The sequence below is a fragment of the Bactrocera latifrons genome, unplaced genomic scaffold (genome assembly GCF_001853355.1).
Source record: "Bactrocera latifrons isolate USDA-ARS-PBARC rearing strain unplaced genomic scaffold, ASM185335v1 scaffold_68, whole genome shotgun sequence".
In the NCBI taxonomy this organism is placed as follows: domain Eukaryota; kingdom Metazoa; phylum Arthropoda; class Insecta; order Diptera; family Tephritidae; genus Bactrocera; species Bactrocera latifrons.
The window spans coordinates 1,264,859-1,281,952 of NW_017537356.1; the positions used below are offsets into that span (position 1 = coordinate 1,264,859).

The window sequence follows — 17,094 nt, forward strand, 5'->3', positions numbered from 1 at the left end:
TCTCTAGCGGAAAAATGGCAAAAAAGCAGTCGACCAAAATGGTACATATTTGGTTCATTAAAGTTCATTATTAAAAAAAAAATATGTTGAAGTTGCATTTTAGGCCGTAGTATAACATATGACCACTTTCAGATGCATTGGCAACTGTATGTTTATACATTTCGACATTGTACATACATACATGTGTATGTTATTCATTGTGGCTGCGAGTAAGGGCAATTGCAACTAATTGACTGTTCGCACAGTCAATGAGTTCAAGCAGTTATTAGACGAGTCTCTGGTCACACATCCGCATATAAATAGTGCAAGTGACAAAACGGACGGACAAGTGGCGAAAGACAGACAAATTTGAAATGAAATTGTCAACTCCTGTGCATTGTATATCAGTCATTTAATCGACGGCTCTCTTATTTATTCGTTGTGGGAGTGAATTTTGTAATTTTATTTGCTTTTAAACAATTGCCCCACTTTGTGATTTTTCACATACATATGCACATGATTAAAATATGTATGTATATTTACATACTACCATAAGTAGTATGCTAAGAAAGTTATAAGAAACAAAAGCTACTAGCGAACGGGGTTATACCTATGTATGTATATTATCCTATAAACCTCTTCTCTCGTTGGAGCTTCAGCTGTATTTTGGCATTGCATTAACTCTTGAAAGTGTGTCGAAGTGAAGTACATAAATATGTATGGACATGTACGTGTGTGTTCGTTTGCATGCAGCTACAGAGCGGCGGTCGCTATCAGCTGTGAATCATCATTACAAAATGCAACGCAACAAGATTTATAACAAAAAGAGAACATTGGCAAGTGTTCGAAAGTTGGCACTTTTCGGGTTCGCTTTTTAACTTAGCTCAAATGGTTACCCATATATGAAGCTGTTGCTATAAGGTAATTAAGTTGCCTTGAGTTGCTCTTAATCACCGACGTCAGTGTCAGATGGATATAGCGATGAGGGGGGAATGCAACGAATAAGGAATTAAATGGAAAGTAGCACTAATGTCTGCAACAACAGCCACTATTAAGTGCAGTAGGGAACAAAAACATTTGTATGCCACACTGTGAATTAGGGCACAATCGCGGTGGTGAGCCGGTAACGTACGTATTGGAAAAATATATATGTAAGTATGTCTCTGCTAAAGAAGGTCAATCGTGTTGTTGTTGTTGCGACAGAAAACACTACTGAATTGGTACCAAAGAATGGTGCCGAGTTGACAGCCCATGGCCGGATAAAAATTCGAGTCTGTTCTGGTTACTTAGACCCGACTTTCGTGGGAACGGTCAATCGTATATTTATCAGCTGTACGTGTCTACAACACGTCACAACATTTTATGGCCTTGAAATTTGCTTTTTTTTAGTTTTCGAAAAGCGTTTGTGTATTATAAGGATTTTTGCTGTGCGCTCCAAAAGTATTAATGTAAATTCGCTATTCACTTTTTATCCGAATCTCCACAATGCCACCAAGCGCATTACAAATCTTAGAAAGACATATATGAGTTCGTGCCACTTTTTCTCAACTTTTCACCATACTCTTTACTCAGCCGTTCAGCAGTCGTTTGCTACCTATACCCACTCTACCGCTATGTTGGTACTATAAATTAAGGCCAGTGAATGCTAGTGTGCCAAAGCGCGCAAAATATCAACACAGCGGAAAAGTAAAGCTCAGCATCCAAGCAGCATAGAAGTATGGTGACTTTTGCGCGCTTAGGAGCTAGCTACCTATAGTGCTCTTGAACCAGCAGCTGGTTTGGTACAATTTCACTTCAGAAACTACTTGTATGCTCACTACTCTATAATCTCAATGAAAGAAATTTCTTTGCGGTTTTACGCTCCATTGCTTCTTTGTCACGCATTTCACTTTTCTTTCAATTCGTGGTGTGAGAATCAGTGCATCATGAAGCTAATTTCTATTTCTGTAATAACAAAACTAAAGCGGCAATGCATATATGTATAGGAGGTACATATATTAATGCCGTACTTGGCTATTGGCCCACAAAGAAATCACATTGCCAAAGTTAAGGTTGTGGCTGCCGTTGCTGTCGCGGCCACGGCGCACCCATAAATTGCAGCCAAGGAGCTAGTATTCGGATTCGGTTCAGACTTGACTACGACAAGCAGCGGGCAAAAACAAAGGAAACTTAAAAACAAAAAAATTGCAAGAGAAACAGAATATAAGCAAATTAAAAAAACAAACCATGCAATTTATAGCGATCAGGTTGAAGTGATAAGAAATTTAAATGGTGTTTATTTTACAAAAAACTTTACTCTCGCCAGCGACTACCGAAATACTTCTATTCTTTACTTGCACCAATTACATGCCGCAAAGAATGAGTTCATCCGCACTAAATTGGGCAACTGGTACATGAATATTTATCAATTTTCTGGGGCATTCGTAGTGAAGAACTATATGGTTCTGTCTGCCGAACAATGCCGGGAAATCATTTACTCTGTTCTTTATGAGCATAGTGTAAAGACAAAAATTATTTATGGATGTTTCTAACAGATATCAGTAATTACTAAATTTTATCATTAAACAAAAAATAACCTGACAGTTTGCATTAACAACACCAGAGCCCTAACCAGTAGCGCATTCAGATAAGGGGGAAATGGGGGAAATCTCCAAAGATTTTCAAAACCTCACCCAAACCGTTTCGTTTTGTGCCATTTTTTTATTCAATACACGAACTCCCCGCAAAACTATTTCTGGATCCGCCACTGGCCTTACATACATAAATTTATTTACTAATGTGCGTCAACCAGCTTCTGGCCCTGTAACTAAATCGAACGGTTTTTTCTTATCGGTTTCTGGGTTCTTCAGCCTTGCCTTTTGTGCATTTGCACGATTACGTATCAGTGATAAATATCAATAGCCCAGTTTGACTTTCGCTCGCATACACAAATGCGCACCTTTGCAAACTGACCAACAATTATTGCGAAAGCGCGTGTACACCTAAACATTCACCTAATCGATTGCTATACCTAACGGTTTTTGAACCATTGGCCGATAATGACGAGACTGTGACACACTTCATCCCCCTATTAAGTTTGTCAATTATGCAGTACTTCACCCACGGTGTAACCAACTAGATATGTGTATAAAGCCACATTGAAACGTGCGCTTTGGCGTGCGTGCCGCCCATGCTGAAGCGCTCACTGTCTTTAACTACATGCCATTAGTAGGCATTGCAGGCGCGGCATGGCTTCGTTTGTGTCAAAAGCGCCTGAGTTGTCTCATTGATGAGCTCATCAGCGTCGCCATCCGAATAGTGTTGGAGGACAGGTGCCGCGGTGTGTCATGTGGCTGCCTAGTAAAACAACTCTCAAACAAGGGTGGAGCTTCCTCAGATAAAAGCTTCTTTAGTTTGTAAGCAAATGCATAATGTAAACGCAATCACTGCAAAAGAAAAGAATTTCTTAAAGAACGCCACCTAGCGCTTGCCAAAAATGGTAACAGAACGCTCCTTTTCCGTCATGGGCATGGTTTAAGTGAGCATTACAGCCCACTTAAAAATGTCGGTTCATCAATTTAAAAATCACTTACTATGCGCTCGTATAACAGACATACTCGTATGAATATGTTTATGTGCCTACACAACATTTGTAGTATTGCATAAAATATTTGGTAGCGCCACCTAAACACTTTTAATAGTTAAGTAAATTAAATTAAGCAACGACTACAGTACAGCGTTAACTTCTGCCCGAACTAGTTGTGTAATCGGACCAACCGAAATTGTTCTCAAATAGCACATTGATTTAATACTGCGTGAGTATTTATCATTTTCACAAAAATTCAACATTTCTCACATCCGGCAGCATCAAATTATTTTCCCCCAAGTACCATATATTTTTTTGTCATTCTGTTTTTCATGTTCATTAATACTGTGTGAGTTAAAGTGGTATGAAGATCGTGCACAATGAGTCCTCAGAATATCTAACGGCAACTAAGTATGTTCTCTCTATGATCACATAAGGTCCGACATAAGCGGATAAAATCACATAGAAGTTTTGACCACGCACATGCCAACTATTTACCAGTGTTTCAATATACATATATTTATGGGATCGTATGTACCATCATCAAAGGTATGCGGGGAAAGTGGTTAGATGGAGTGATCTTGCTGCGCATATCGCGCCATTGTTATTTGATAAGATAAAATTGACATTCTTGTCGCAAACAAAAACAGTTTCACTGATAAAACAATTAAGCATCAACGAGCATATAGCAATTACAAGTTAAACAAGTGATAAAAGAAGAGCATATGTACATATTTATGTAGAGCAACATTTTATATACATACATACCTATGGAGTAAATATACTGGGATCGTATCATATAAATATAAAGCGCTCTAATTGCTAATCGCTTCGAAATGTGCACAAATTTGGGCTCTCGAAAAGAGATAATAAATATTTTGAGCGCAAATAAATAAGTGTGAATAGTGGGAGTGTGCACCTTTACTCAACAACGGTACAGTGCAGCTAGCGCCAAGCGCCACCATGCTGGCGGCGCTGCCGAATGTGTCTGTGAGAGTTTCGAGTTATCAGGTCGCCAGGTACGGCAGGCGATAGTAGACACGTCGCCCCCCCGCCCGCTTGCATTTCAAATTCAAGGGTTAGTAAACATGTGCTTTTATATGTACTCATGTGTGCCAACTGAAGAGTGACTGTTATCGCACGTCGCATGGATGACGCTGAAGTTGCCTATACCTTGAGGCTAATGTTAGTGGCAGAATTTAGTAAAACTTTTAACGCTTAGTCAGTCGTTTACGGAATTTTCAACCGAAATCAACGGCATTTTTCGTCGCGGTTGATTTTTAATGTCACGCAATAAGAACATTGCTTAGAAAATTTTATCGTAAATAACTGCCATGAGTGAATGTCAAAGCCTTAACAAAAGCACACTTTAGTTGTTGGTTTAGTAAAATAAATTAAAATTTTTAAGTGACAATCATTCTAATATGCAGAAATGGAATAATAATTAAAAGGTGTATTAAGTAGGAAAACGTGACTGTATCAGAAGCAATCGTAAAGATAATTAGTCGCAGAAGAAGTGGATGTGGATGGATGTCAAATACTAAAATAATAATAATTTGAAGGTGAGAGCTACGAAGAACACGATTGATTGCAAGCTGTTGAAAATAATACGTACACACAGAAAAACTACGCATTATACGTAAAAACTTTTCGTATGCCAACAATTAATTGTCATAATATATCCAAAAAAAATTCAAATTCGGAAATTTCGATTTTGATGATCAGCTGATTTCGCCTGACATTACATTACACGATGATGAGTCAATGAGCTTAGGTCAGAAATTGTATTACAAATACTTCACATTTGTCGAAAAATTAAACAAATATGATGGGCATTTGTCTTCTAAACATTGCTATTGTCGCCTTCTTTTTATACCCTGAACGGGATATATATATTAAGTTTGGCACGTTGTTTCTAACACCAGGAACGAAAGTCGGAGACCCTATAAAGTATTTATATAAAACATCAGCGTGAGGGGCTCAGTCGATTTAACCATTTCAGTCCGTTGGTATGCGAATATGTTTGTATATACGTGAGCTGGTCCCTCGATTTCTGATCTGAAATTACGCACACGACCTTTTCTTCCCTAAGAACTGCACATTTGTCGAAAATGATGATAGCGGACTACTACATCATACAGCTGCCATATCAATTGAACGATCGGAATCAAGTGCTTGGGTGGAAAGTTTTTTCAATTAACGAGATATATTCACGAAATTTCTAAGACAGTAATACAATGTCCGAAGATGTTTTTTAGATCGGTTCACTGTAGCATATAGCTACCATATAATACCTCCGAAGAAATTGTTCTAAGCCGATCACTGTAGTATATAGTTGTCATACAAACTGAACGATCAAGTTCTTGTAAAAAATCTTGTTTATTTATGAAGGATACTATAGCTAGGGTGCAGCCGAATTTAACGATTTTTCTTGTTACTAAATCGAAATAAGGATCTGTTTGTGTAAAAACGCCTCGAATCATTGAACCAACAGTAATTATAAATTCATTATTTTAAAAAAGGGGATCACTGCTCTGGAGCCCCCTATCAAGTACGGTTTAAATATTTATTAATAATTAATTTTACAATGTATGAAAAAATTTGACACTCCAAATGATTTAAGTTTTTATATATATTTAGATAATTTGTAATTGCTCACTAAATAAGTGCTCTACTTTCCACACTCCTTCAAAACTTGAAAATTTTCCTTAACAATTTTCTTTGTGGCAAACTATTAAACGGACTTTCAAAATACCTGAACGGTAGGGGCAATGTACCATATTTTAATAGCATAAAGCTTAATATTAATTCGCTACTTCTACTTTGAGAACGTTTTTGCTAATAAATTGTAATCATAACTAAATTGTAATTGCCTTCTGGCTATAATAATTGAAAACCTCTAATTTTATCAATATACGGAATCGATATTATATACAGATGTTCTTTTCAACAAGCATATTAAAAAACACATAAATTTCCAAGTCCCCAGACTTAATTTTTTTGTCTTGACTATTATAAATAGCAAGTGTTCTTTATTATCTATATGTTGGGAACACTTTAGAGATATCGATAACTGACAAAACGGCATAACAAACAAAAGCAAGGAAAAAAACGACAATTGATTAAAACATTAAGGAATTCCAGATAATTATGCGCTGATTATAGTCAATCTAAAAATGGAATTTTAGTTAATTGCCAGATATTATTTAATGATTCTTGTTAGTCACGAAACAAAATTGGAATAAATAGAAATGGGTTAAATTGTTATTTTATTGATATTTCTTTTGCTTTTAGGCGAAACACTAGATGAAAACACAAATTATTTACAAATCAATATAAATAGTCAACGCTGTCCAGAAAAGGCGTCAAAGGTATGTAAATAATTTACTAGTTTAATAGAAGAAAGTGTGCATGAATATAAAAGAAACAACTGAAAATAAATACTGCTAACTATGCCTCCACTAGTAAGTAAGTTCGTGCGAGTGTGTGTGTGATACAAGTAGTGCAAACATACATAATTAAAATAATTAACGCAAATATTCACTGCCAACGGACCGGCGCACCATCTTCGGCAGCGCCAAAGAATTAAGGCAACAAAAGAGGGCCAGAGTTCAATGACTTGCCGGCTTGCATACCATTCGGCACTCAGTCATCATCAGCATGTCCGCTGGCTTGATCGCAAACATCCAGCAGAAGCAAGTCACTGCCAGCGCAACGCAACTCGACTTAGCTTCATTTAAGCCATGTTCACGTTCAAATATTCAAATATAGTATTGGTTCAGTGCCGCCAAAATCCTCATATGGGCCAACTGAGTATGCGTGCCTCTTTCGCCTTTATTGTTGTAATTATTATTACTTTGGCTTATTACAATTGGCGGGTGTGCTCATGTTTGTTTACTGTGGCTAACCGCATACATTACTTTTGTTATGGCATGGTCGTAATTGTTAATTTAAATATGGTTAGTAGCACAAGTATTGTTCTGTCGCCAGAGGTTATTCATATATATGTGTGTACATAGATATATTTGGATTCCTTATTCCTTTTTTCCAGTAATCGAATATTGGTGGTGTTCCACTTTACTATTAAGTGAATTGGAACTCAAGAATTTCATTGTGAGCCATTTAAGTGAATGGAACGCGACACGTCCCTTGTTTGATGCGAAGTAAGCAAACCGTTATGTACTTTGATGTCAGGCCATACGCTTATAAGCATAAAATAATATGGAATAGCATATATCCACCCACAATTCGTAGCATTGGAGATATATGACTACAATATCTATTGACAAAATACGAAAAGACTTTTTCTACTACCCAATTTTTAAAAACTCGAAGTCGTTAAAATAAGCCAATCAACCGGAGTGCGGGAACCCATTTTTTCCGTTATGTTAATAAAACTTAATGCTTTATCTGTTTTCTGTTCTAACAAAAAAATCCTTAAAAAACAGTTTGTCACAAGAGATGACCCCCTTGAATCTCTGTACAGTTAGGGAGAAGTGCCTTCAGCTTACACACTCATGCACATTTTTATTATTGCGCGATCGTAACGTTTTGAGTTCTCCACAATAGCAGGTATAAAAATTGTCGCATTAAGTAATCGTCATAAATTTTTATAATTCTTTCTGTTAACCATAATTGCTTGCAATTTCCATAGTACATAATACAATTCTATATGATGCCTGATAAACAGGTTAGATATGTACTAAAATACTACGAGGGTCATTAATAGAATTATTTAGAATAATATTGTTTGAGCCGACTAATCAGGAAGAAATCCATTCTCTCTGAAATTAATAAAATTTATTTCAGAAGACTTTGTACCCAGAAGATCTGCGGCATATCTATTTGAATACCTATAAATTATAGGCTAGTTTACGCATTCCATGAAACAGTTTTCTATTTAGTATTTATATTTATTCAAAGTTGAATTAAAAAGATTCTTCGGAGTTTGCTTAAAGAAATTAAACCGCTATTATTAAATCCACTTCATCGTCTAGAGCGGATTTTTTATGCGTCCTTCATTTGATATACTACTTTTTCACAAACGAACCTCAAACCGGGAATAAGCAAAAAACTTTGTTCAACTTAAAGTACACGAATTGTGTTTAGCTCTCGAATATACATATATACATATTGTATAGTACATGCTTGTATATTTAGTTACTGTCTTTCCACCATTCAACATTGTCCCACTAGCGGTGCGCCTAAACTATCAAGAACGAATCAACAAAACACCATACCGAGCTTTAGCTATATTTTATATTTTAATATTGGTAGGTAAGACGTGGCTTCGGACAGGAGAGAAAAACACGACGTGTGCTATATAGCTATACTATATATTTTAATATTGGTAGGTAAGACGTGGCTTCGGACAGGGGAGAAAAACACGACGTGTGCTATTTTATCGCTTTTTCTATACTTCATTATTACTGTCTAATCGTTGTTGCCAATTACGACCGCACGCTTCTTATTGTTATGGACTTACTTCGCATTTGTTTCTTTTTGTTTAGCTGATAAAGTTAGAATGAAAACAATTGTAGAGAGTAATAGAAAGACCGTTTTCCGATAAACGCTAACATTCGATATGAAAATTAATAAAAATTTTCATTTCAATTCATGGCATTTGCATATTTAGAAAATACTTTGCTAATTTCAACGTACCAACAAGTGATGACACTTGTTCACCGATGAAATTCCCAATCTATGCGGTCATTCGCGAAATAAACACATGTTTAAATCACAACTCATTTCACTTAAATTAATTACTAATTGTTTATGTACGTAAATGTGACTTAATCGCCGTCAATAATTTACGTCGAGAAGGTAAGCGATGCGATGTTGACAGAGCGTATGAGTAATTCTCGCGTTCCCGAAGACGAATGTAAAGCTGAGTGTTGTGCCGTTTTTCGAATGCTTGGCTTCAGCGTCAGATTATGTGTAATTTTAAAAGTGACAAAATTATAAGCTCTGGAGCCTATGGCTACGTTTGAATGAAATTAATATAAAAATAAACCGCAAACATTCCACCGATACGTGCTCGTACACTCGGCGACACCAAAGTGTTTACACGTAAACATCTCGTCCGCAATACCATATAATATAATTTTAATTGTCTTTGTGTCAAAAGCACTCACGCACTGAATGTCAAAGTTTTGGGTTTGTGGAACTCCTTGCCTCCGCCTGCGCTGATCCGTTTGGAATTCAAAGTGATCGAAAACAACAACAGGCAAAAATAGTAAAGCCAACAACTGTATAAAGCATTAGGTGCATATGAGGGGACTTCGATTCATAGCAGTCCATAATAGTCGCCGTCATACTATTACGTTCCACTCGTATTGTATCATCTTCTAAGTTGAATGGCGAGACGTAAGCATTTTATTCAGCACCTAGCATTAAGCGACTGTCAGTACACTTGGCGTGCTTGGTGATTTAGCTACTTGGCTGTTAAACCAGTGCTGGAAATTTTACATGCATTTAAGTGTACTATATTTCGATTTGTCAGTTTGAAGTACATGAGCAAAGCTAAAATAATTACTCGTACTTGAGCGGCGGCATTTTCCCTGGCAATACATTGCAATTAATGTGCTGTTTTTTTATTGTTGATAGCGCGGCGGCTGACGAGAGTTGTATATAATTGTTTTATGGTGTTTAGATATTTAATTGAACAAGGAATATATTACATTGGCACATTCGGGTATATATAGTGTATATATATATAAATGATCACTACGATAAGCTGAATCGATTTAGCCAGGTCCGTCTGTCCGTCTGTAATATAAGCAAATTAGTCCCTCAGTGTTTGAGTTAACAATCTGAAATATGGCACACATTCTTATCTCCCCAAGGAGCTCCTCATTTGTCGGAATCGCCGATATTGGGCGAATATAACAAACAGCTGCCATTGAAGAGTCGGAATCAAAAGCTTCTTTGGAAAACTCGTTCATTTGACGAGATACATTTATGAAATTTAAACTTTGAAATTTATTTTGTATTTCTGAAGGGTATTATAGCTTGGGTGCAACCGAAGCACATTCTTGTATAAACATATGTATGTATCTATGCACTTATGGACGACCGATCACTTTCATTTTAAGATTGATTCGTGTGTTTCGATAATCTGACTGATGCCATAATCTCAAAAAAACAAAGAACGCATCAGTTGCAGGCAGAATATTTCTTAAAGAGCTACACTTAAATTTATCCAAGCAAATTTGATCACAGTCAGCTGCCAAAGCGCGGTTGTTGTTGCTAAGGCTGCTGAGCAATTCACAGCTCGCTATCGTCAATCTCCTTGGAGGTAGACCGCCGTGCATACATATGTATGACATTCGATGCCACGATCATGCACGAGTAATTACAGAGAGCTCAAGTGCGCATTTGTCTGCAACCAAATAAAGGTTGTGAGCAAAAATCAATTCATATGAGCTTGAACATAATAAGCAATAAATCCTTACAATTCTCTTTAAAATTCATGATAAAATTCTCGCTTTGACCAAGGAATTCGAACAACTATGCCATAATGAATGGCCTTTAGAGTGCAAGATAACGAGTATTTCAGCTTTATTTGAATTTTAATACGTCAGCAGCCAGTAGAAAACAATTGAAAAATATATCTAACTGTTGAAGCTAATGGAGCGCACTCTAGCGCTTATCTAATAGAATAGATAAGATGAAGACGTTTGACGCAAACTCTTCTTGGGCCCAAATTGCAAAAAAAAAAATAAAAAATAAAAATAAAAAAATATATATCATTCATTATTAATTCAAATATTGACGGAAGGGAAATTAGTATTGAGATAGAGTAGATATAGAGAAAATAGCGGGGTTAACACATAATTCACGCTATGCCATGAAATTGTTGTACTAAAATCAAAGTAAAATATTGCAGCGGAAACTTTAGTTTAGTCTCATAATCTATACTAAAACAAAGCTCTTATCAAAACGATAACGGTTTTTAACGACCGCTTATAAATTCTGTTTACGATTACAAATTTGCTAACTCGTTATTATTTTTTCCAAGGTTGGAACCACATGATATTATGGTCAAGTTCCCACATTAAAACTCGCGCATTAGTAACAAGTTTTATGTGTCGGAATTCAAACTGTCTTTAACGTGGATGCATGTTTTAAGCATAAATTATGAGCAACATGAAAAATGGATTCTCCACACTCAATCGGTGGTTGGGGAAAAGGAACAAAGGTGAGTGTTATTGTTTGCCTTCCTTTCAAATCTAACGAATGATGATCTTAATTTCTTTATAGCCGACAAAGCAACACCTAATGGCAAACTGTCCAAATCTAGCACAAACCTAAATAGCTTGTCAGTCTCGTCCACGAACATCAACGAAACTAGTCAATTGGAATACAATCGTATCACGCCTTTACCGGCAGCCACCAGTAATGCGCCCTTTGAACAGACATTCCGCATCACCGTGCTTCTGCCGAAGGATCAGCTGTACGTGGCGAGGTTGGGCGCACGAGTACCACTAAGCAAACTATTAGAGTTAGTATGCGAAAACAAGCTACTGGATGCATCAAAGTATGAATTTAGAAATCCAGGTACAATTTTTTTTTTTTTTATTGTACACACTTTATACAACTTTTCGTTACTATTGTAGTTGATTCAAGTCAAATATATAGCTGCGAATTGACTATTGGTGCGGTGGGCCTTTCTGAAATTCGATTATGCAACAAATCCGATACGTATGGAAATTTTAATGCCGATGAAATTATAAAACTACATCGAACGGCAATCATACGTGACTCGCTCTCTTCATCAGAGTTCAGTAGTCGCTACTCAAAGCACACAACGAAAACGACTAGTCCGTACAGCTCAAGCAACTCGCTTAATTCGATGGACTCAACAGGCATGAATTGCGTTCGCACTCCTGTGTCTCCACCTGCAACCATCACAACAGCAACAACTCCATCCATAATATCGGCTCCTCCACGAAAGAAGCGCGCTGCACCACGACCACCAAGTCAAACTGTCATACCAGAGAAGACAGTGCTCGTGACCAATGGTGAAACCAACGCAAAAGATACGAACTCCAATATTGATAAATTAGAGGTGTTAGAAAGTTCTCTGTCGCATAAAAATCACTTTGTATCGACGCCAAATCTCTCTACATCGCCCGAAGTGACCACTTTAGATTCCAATGGACACATAAGCAGTCTTAACGTTGATAGCAAACGGGAGTCTAGCTTAAATGGATATACTAATTTGGAAATTGAAATGGAGCAATCACAGGTCAAACAGAAAAATGCACGAAATTTGGTTGGTGGCAGTGTACAGAATTTAAATAGTGCTGAAACCGTCCAACAACCTATCGAGTTCCCAGAGCCATCACCGCGTAAACGCATGATACAAATTAAGAAAAAGACAACAGCGCCTGCACCGCCTCCCAGAGGCAGTTCATATGCAGATTCGGATACTCTTTCAATCCATTCAATGTCTTCATCTACACCGGGTACACCTTTAAGTCCGTTAATGCCCATATCGCCCGAACCTCTTTCGGCAAATACAAATCTTGAAGTTCATATAGATCCCAATAGCAATAATCAGCAAATGGCAAATATACAATCCCGTTATTCCGACCCCGTCACTAATGAAATACCAACACCAATGCTTGGGACAACCTCTCCTGTACCTAAACCCCTTCCAAGAATAACTACCAATGCGTCTCAAACCGACCAAGATACGTTTATGGAAAGAAAAATTTCCTCTCCTACAACAACGAATGTCTCCAAAATTATATTGAATCGTGCACCAACACCAACACCGGAGCCCCGATCCCTTTCTGCTGAGCCACAGGATAGCGATAGTTATCTAGGTGTCCATATCAGTGCACTGAAAAATACATCCGATTTAGAACACGAGCAAGAGTCTAAGCAAATGGACTCGGGTAACTATTTGAATGCACATATAGCGGCTCTTAAAAATGCATCAATTCTGGAGCATGAGGATGACGCTTTGTCTAAGCAGGCTGATTCCGGTATCGGCGAGCCTATACCGTCTCCGATTCCCGATAGTTTGCCATCAGAAAGTTCAGTAAATGATGGGAAATCGGCATTTGAGTCAAGCTCAGATGACGACGACATTATTAAGGTGTATAATTTCAAGCTTGGAAAAACCGTAGTTAAAACGCAAATAGAACCACAAACTCTGGAAGATTTCGTTTTGACAGCTGAAGAACAGGTTGATAGCGGAGATAATACACCAGCACCAGCAACGCAAGAAGCAACACCTAATTTCTCAGATAGTTCCTCTTGGAACTTTACAATTCCAATATCTCCTCCACCTAATTTTGCTGACGGACGTTTTGCAGATGGTTTTGTAAATGAGCAGACTCCGGATACGCCAATCACCCCCAAAATTAAAGAACGACCAATGTTGGATTTTAAATCAATTTCCCAATCAGAGAGATCTTTTACCGAAGCTGTTGGTAATTCAAATCAAAAACCGACGAACACACATGAGATGGACTTCAAAAAAGAGAGCTTAGCTTTGCCGAGCCCCACAACCCCTTTAAATGAAATTGTGGAAGAACTTTCTGAAATAATTCATAACAAGCGTTTGGACACCCTAATTAAAAAGCCAGAAGATGAACCAAAGATACAAGCTGCTAAACCAGCTACATTATCCAACTTCAGTATCACAACAATCACACAACAGATTCAAGAAAAGGAAAATGAAGATCCAAATGAAACTTCTAAACTAAACCCAGAAAATATTGAGCCGAATTCCAACTTTGAGGTAGTAACCAATCAAAATCAAATCCCTTCAGAGAAGCTCACACGCACAGCTGGACAAAAAATCGTGACCAACTTAGTTAGCCCATCAGCACTAGTTACGCATGAAAAGGTTGATCAAAACGGATTTAGCTCCAGCCGTAGACGATCATCAGGTGAACTTAGTATTGGTGAATCGCCGTCCCTTCAAAGTCCTGAAATCATCAAAACGATTCTAAATTCACGGAAAAATAGCTCGGCTAGTAGTAGTGATGCAGAAACCAAAGTAGCGGAGGAACTTAAAAGGCAAGATGAAAAGGATGTAGAACAGAAAGTAAACCTTCCCTCATTAGCGGAGCCACCAAAGAATATAATTAATGCACGAAAACAAGTAGACACTAATATAACAATGCCACAGTTTAGTGTCACCTCCGAATTCGAGAGCACCGACTCAAAAGAAGTACATACAACGAATTTGGTCAAAACAGCGAAGACACCAAAAAATAAAGTTAATGCAGAAAAGGAAGAAGAAACCAGGGTTTCGTCGGCAGATAACACCAAACACAAAGAGGAGCCTAAAGTATATCGATACTCCGGACCCCCAAGCATTAATTTTTCTACTTGGAGTGAACGTCCTAAAGTACAAGTATCCATAAAAAATGAAGGTGACTACATTTTCGGAGGTAAGAATGCCGACAGTCAAAGCGCGGCCGTTACAACAGCTGCGATCGAGATTAACACGCGATCTCACATTCGAAATAATAGAGTTTCAATGCCAGCGGCAGCCTTTTGGGCGGAAAGAGAGAACGCACCGCCGCCTGTTGCTCCTAAACCCATAACACTCACAGAACGTATGGGCATCCCCGAGAAAGAGTATCATACACCAATAAGTGTTAAACCATTACGCGATGTAACAATTGGAAATGTCGATTTAAATACAACAACAACCAATAACACAACTCAGCAGGAACCGTCAACTAAGGGTCAATGGAAATCAACAAGTATTACAACTGTTCTGCTAAATGGAAATGTGGAATTGGAAAGTAATAAAAGTGAAACAGTCACCAAACCAGCATTTACATCGACTTTGCCCCGCAGCAACACCAGTCGATTTAGTATGCCGGCAGTTAATAATGTGGGTTCAGTGTTGCTCCGTTCAACCTCCATCACCCAATTGGAAGCTAATAAGCTCAAACTCACTCAGTCTGAAGTTGTAGCGGCTCCATTTGGTCAGAACACTCTGCGAAAGACTGGGTTGAAAGAGAAAATACTCGCAAACGATACCTTACCAAAAGAAAGGGCGGAAACCGAAAGCAATATTCGGGAGCAAATTCCCAAGTCTCAAAGGTCAAGCCTCAAATCTTCTACTACTACTTCCAATGGTTTCGTAGGTATGACAAATGTAACAACATCGTCGGAAACAAAAAAAGTCCACCAAAAACCGTTGCAAAGTGCCAAATTAGAACTAAAACTTCAGAATTCGTCCAGCGTCTATTTAAACAGAACGAGCTTCAATCCAGCAACTAACATCACAACGACAACAAAAACTCAGTTGGATGTAAAATCTACGTCCTTAGTACCACCACCACCACCAATGCCTCCTAAAGGTGTAACGCTACCCACACCAAATAGTAGCCCTGCAACTACGCCCAGCACTACAGATCCCAGAGATCAGCTACTAATGGCAATACGCAACTTCAAGCGTGATAATCTAAATCGTATTTGAGGAATCACGAAGGAGATATTTTATATTAATAACAACACATGTTGGACACAATAGTCACAAAGAGCTGGACTGAAATCATGTAAAATATTATTGTAAATGTGTTTTTATAAATAATGTATTTTATAAGAACTATAGGAAACGATTTAAGCCGAAGTCAACTAATTTTATTAGTATAGTTTAAGATATAGGGAAAGCCAGGCGCTCGCCTTCACAACCACAAACACAATTTAGAAATAATTGTGTCAAATGCTGGAAGCCCAATGTCTTCCCAAATACAATATGGAATAATTAAAGCTACTATATTATAAAAATGCACAAATAATGATAGGATAACACACATATAAATATACAAATTCGAAATTTAATATTCATTTGAATGATATCAATAATCGACTACTGTATATTAGCAAAGTCCTTTGTGACTGAGCAAAAACGCTAACCAAATGTTTTTCATCAATCTTTCTACCGAAGAGATGTCAGTTTTTATGGTTTTCGTTTAGTTAACTGGCATATCACGTGTCCCATACGTTCGTAAATACTCTGTAAATTATAATCTGTATTATAATTAACGTATGAACGGACATATATATCTGCGTTTTATTTATATTTACTTGTTTTACTTATATGTATAAAATGGAATATTACAATGTTCATAATAAACCCCCTAAAAAATACGATTACGGAAGTCTTTATTTTTAACAACTTTCATCAAATGGTAAAATGGTTGGGCTTGAAATTATTTATTGCTCTTGGACGTAAGCAGTTTGGAAATATGAAAGTAAAAAGTAAGTAGAAACTTACCGTTTTTCGTTCCCTTCGTTGTATTTGTGCTTAAGTAGTTATGTATATTTTTGATAGTGCTAAATGTTTAATGTATGATAGTTGATTGTTGATATATATAGATGATAGGTATGTATATACAGATGGTTTTAAGTATTTTTGTTTTTGTTTCTGTTTTGCGAAATATATGTACAACTAAATAGAAGCCAATTTCATTGTTTGAAAAATGGTTGAATAACTTATTCTTGTTCTTAATCCTAAAAATTATTAAAAATAAAAATTAATCTTTACTATTATACTTATATATGTGTAT

General features: G+C 37.2%; 1 protein-coding gene across 7 annotated transcripts in view; it reads left to right on the forward strand.

Annotated features, from left to right (window-relative positions):
• Window positions 1-16,683, forward strand: part of LOC108975634 (mucin-5AC) — a 44,100-nt gene extending 27,417 nt beyond the window's left edge. For 2 of the 7 annotated variants that reach the window (XM_018944262.1, XM_018944260.1), the window contains exons 3-6: window positions 6,839-6,915; window positions 11,565-11,744; window positions 11,807-12,103; window positions 12,163-16,683. In XM_018944262.1, the coding sequence (XP_018799807.1) occupies window positions 11,684-11,744; window positions 11,807-12,103; window positions 12,163-16,001 (4,197 nt within the window). In that variant the 5' untranslated portion in view covers window positions 6,839-6,915; window positions 11,565-11,683 and the 3' untranslated portion in view covers window positions 16,002-16,683. Of the gene's footprint in view, window positions 1-3,903; window positions 4,094-4,603; window positions 4,623-4,660; window positions 5,107-6,659; window positions 6,763-6,838; window positions 6,916-11,564; window positions 11,745-11,806; window positions 12,104-12,162 lie in introns of those variants that run through there. The other 5 variants (XM_018944258.1, XM_018944264.1, XM_018944259.1 and 2 more) reach the window with 5 other exon arrangements.
• Window positions 16,684-17,094: the final 411 nt, after the last annotated feature.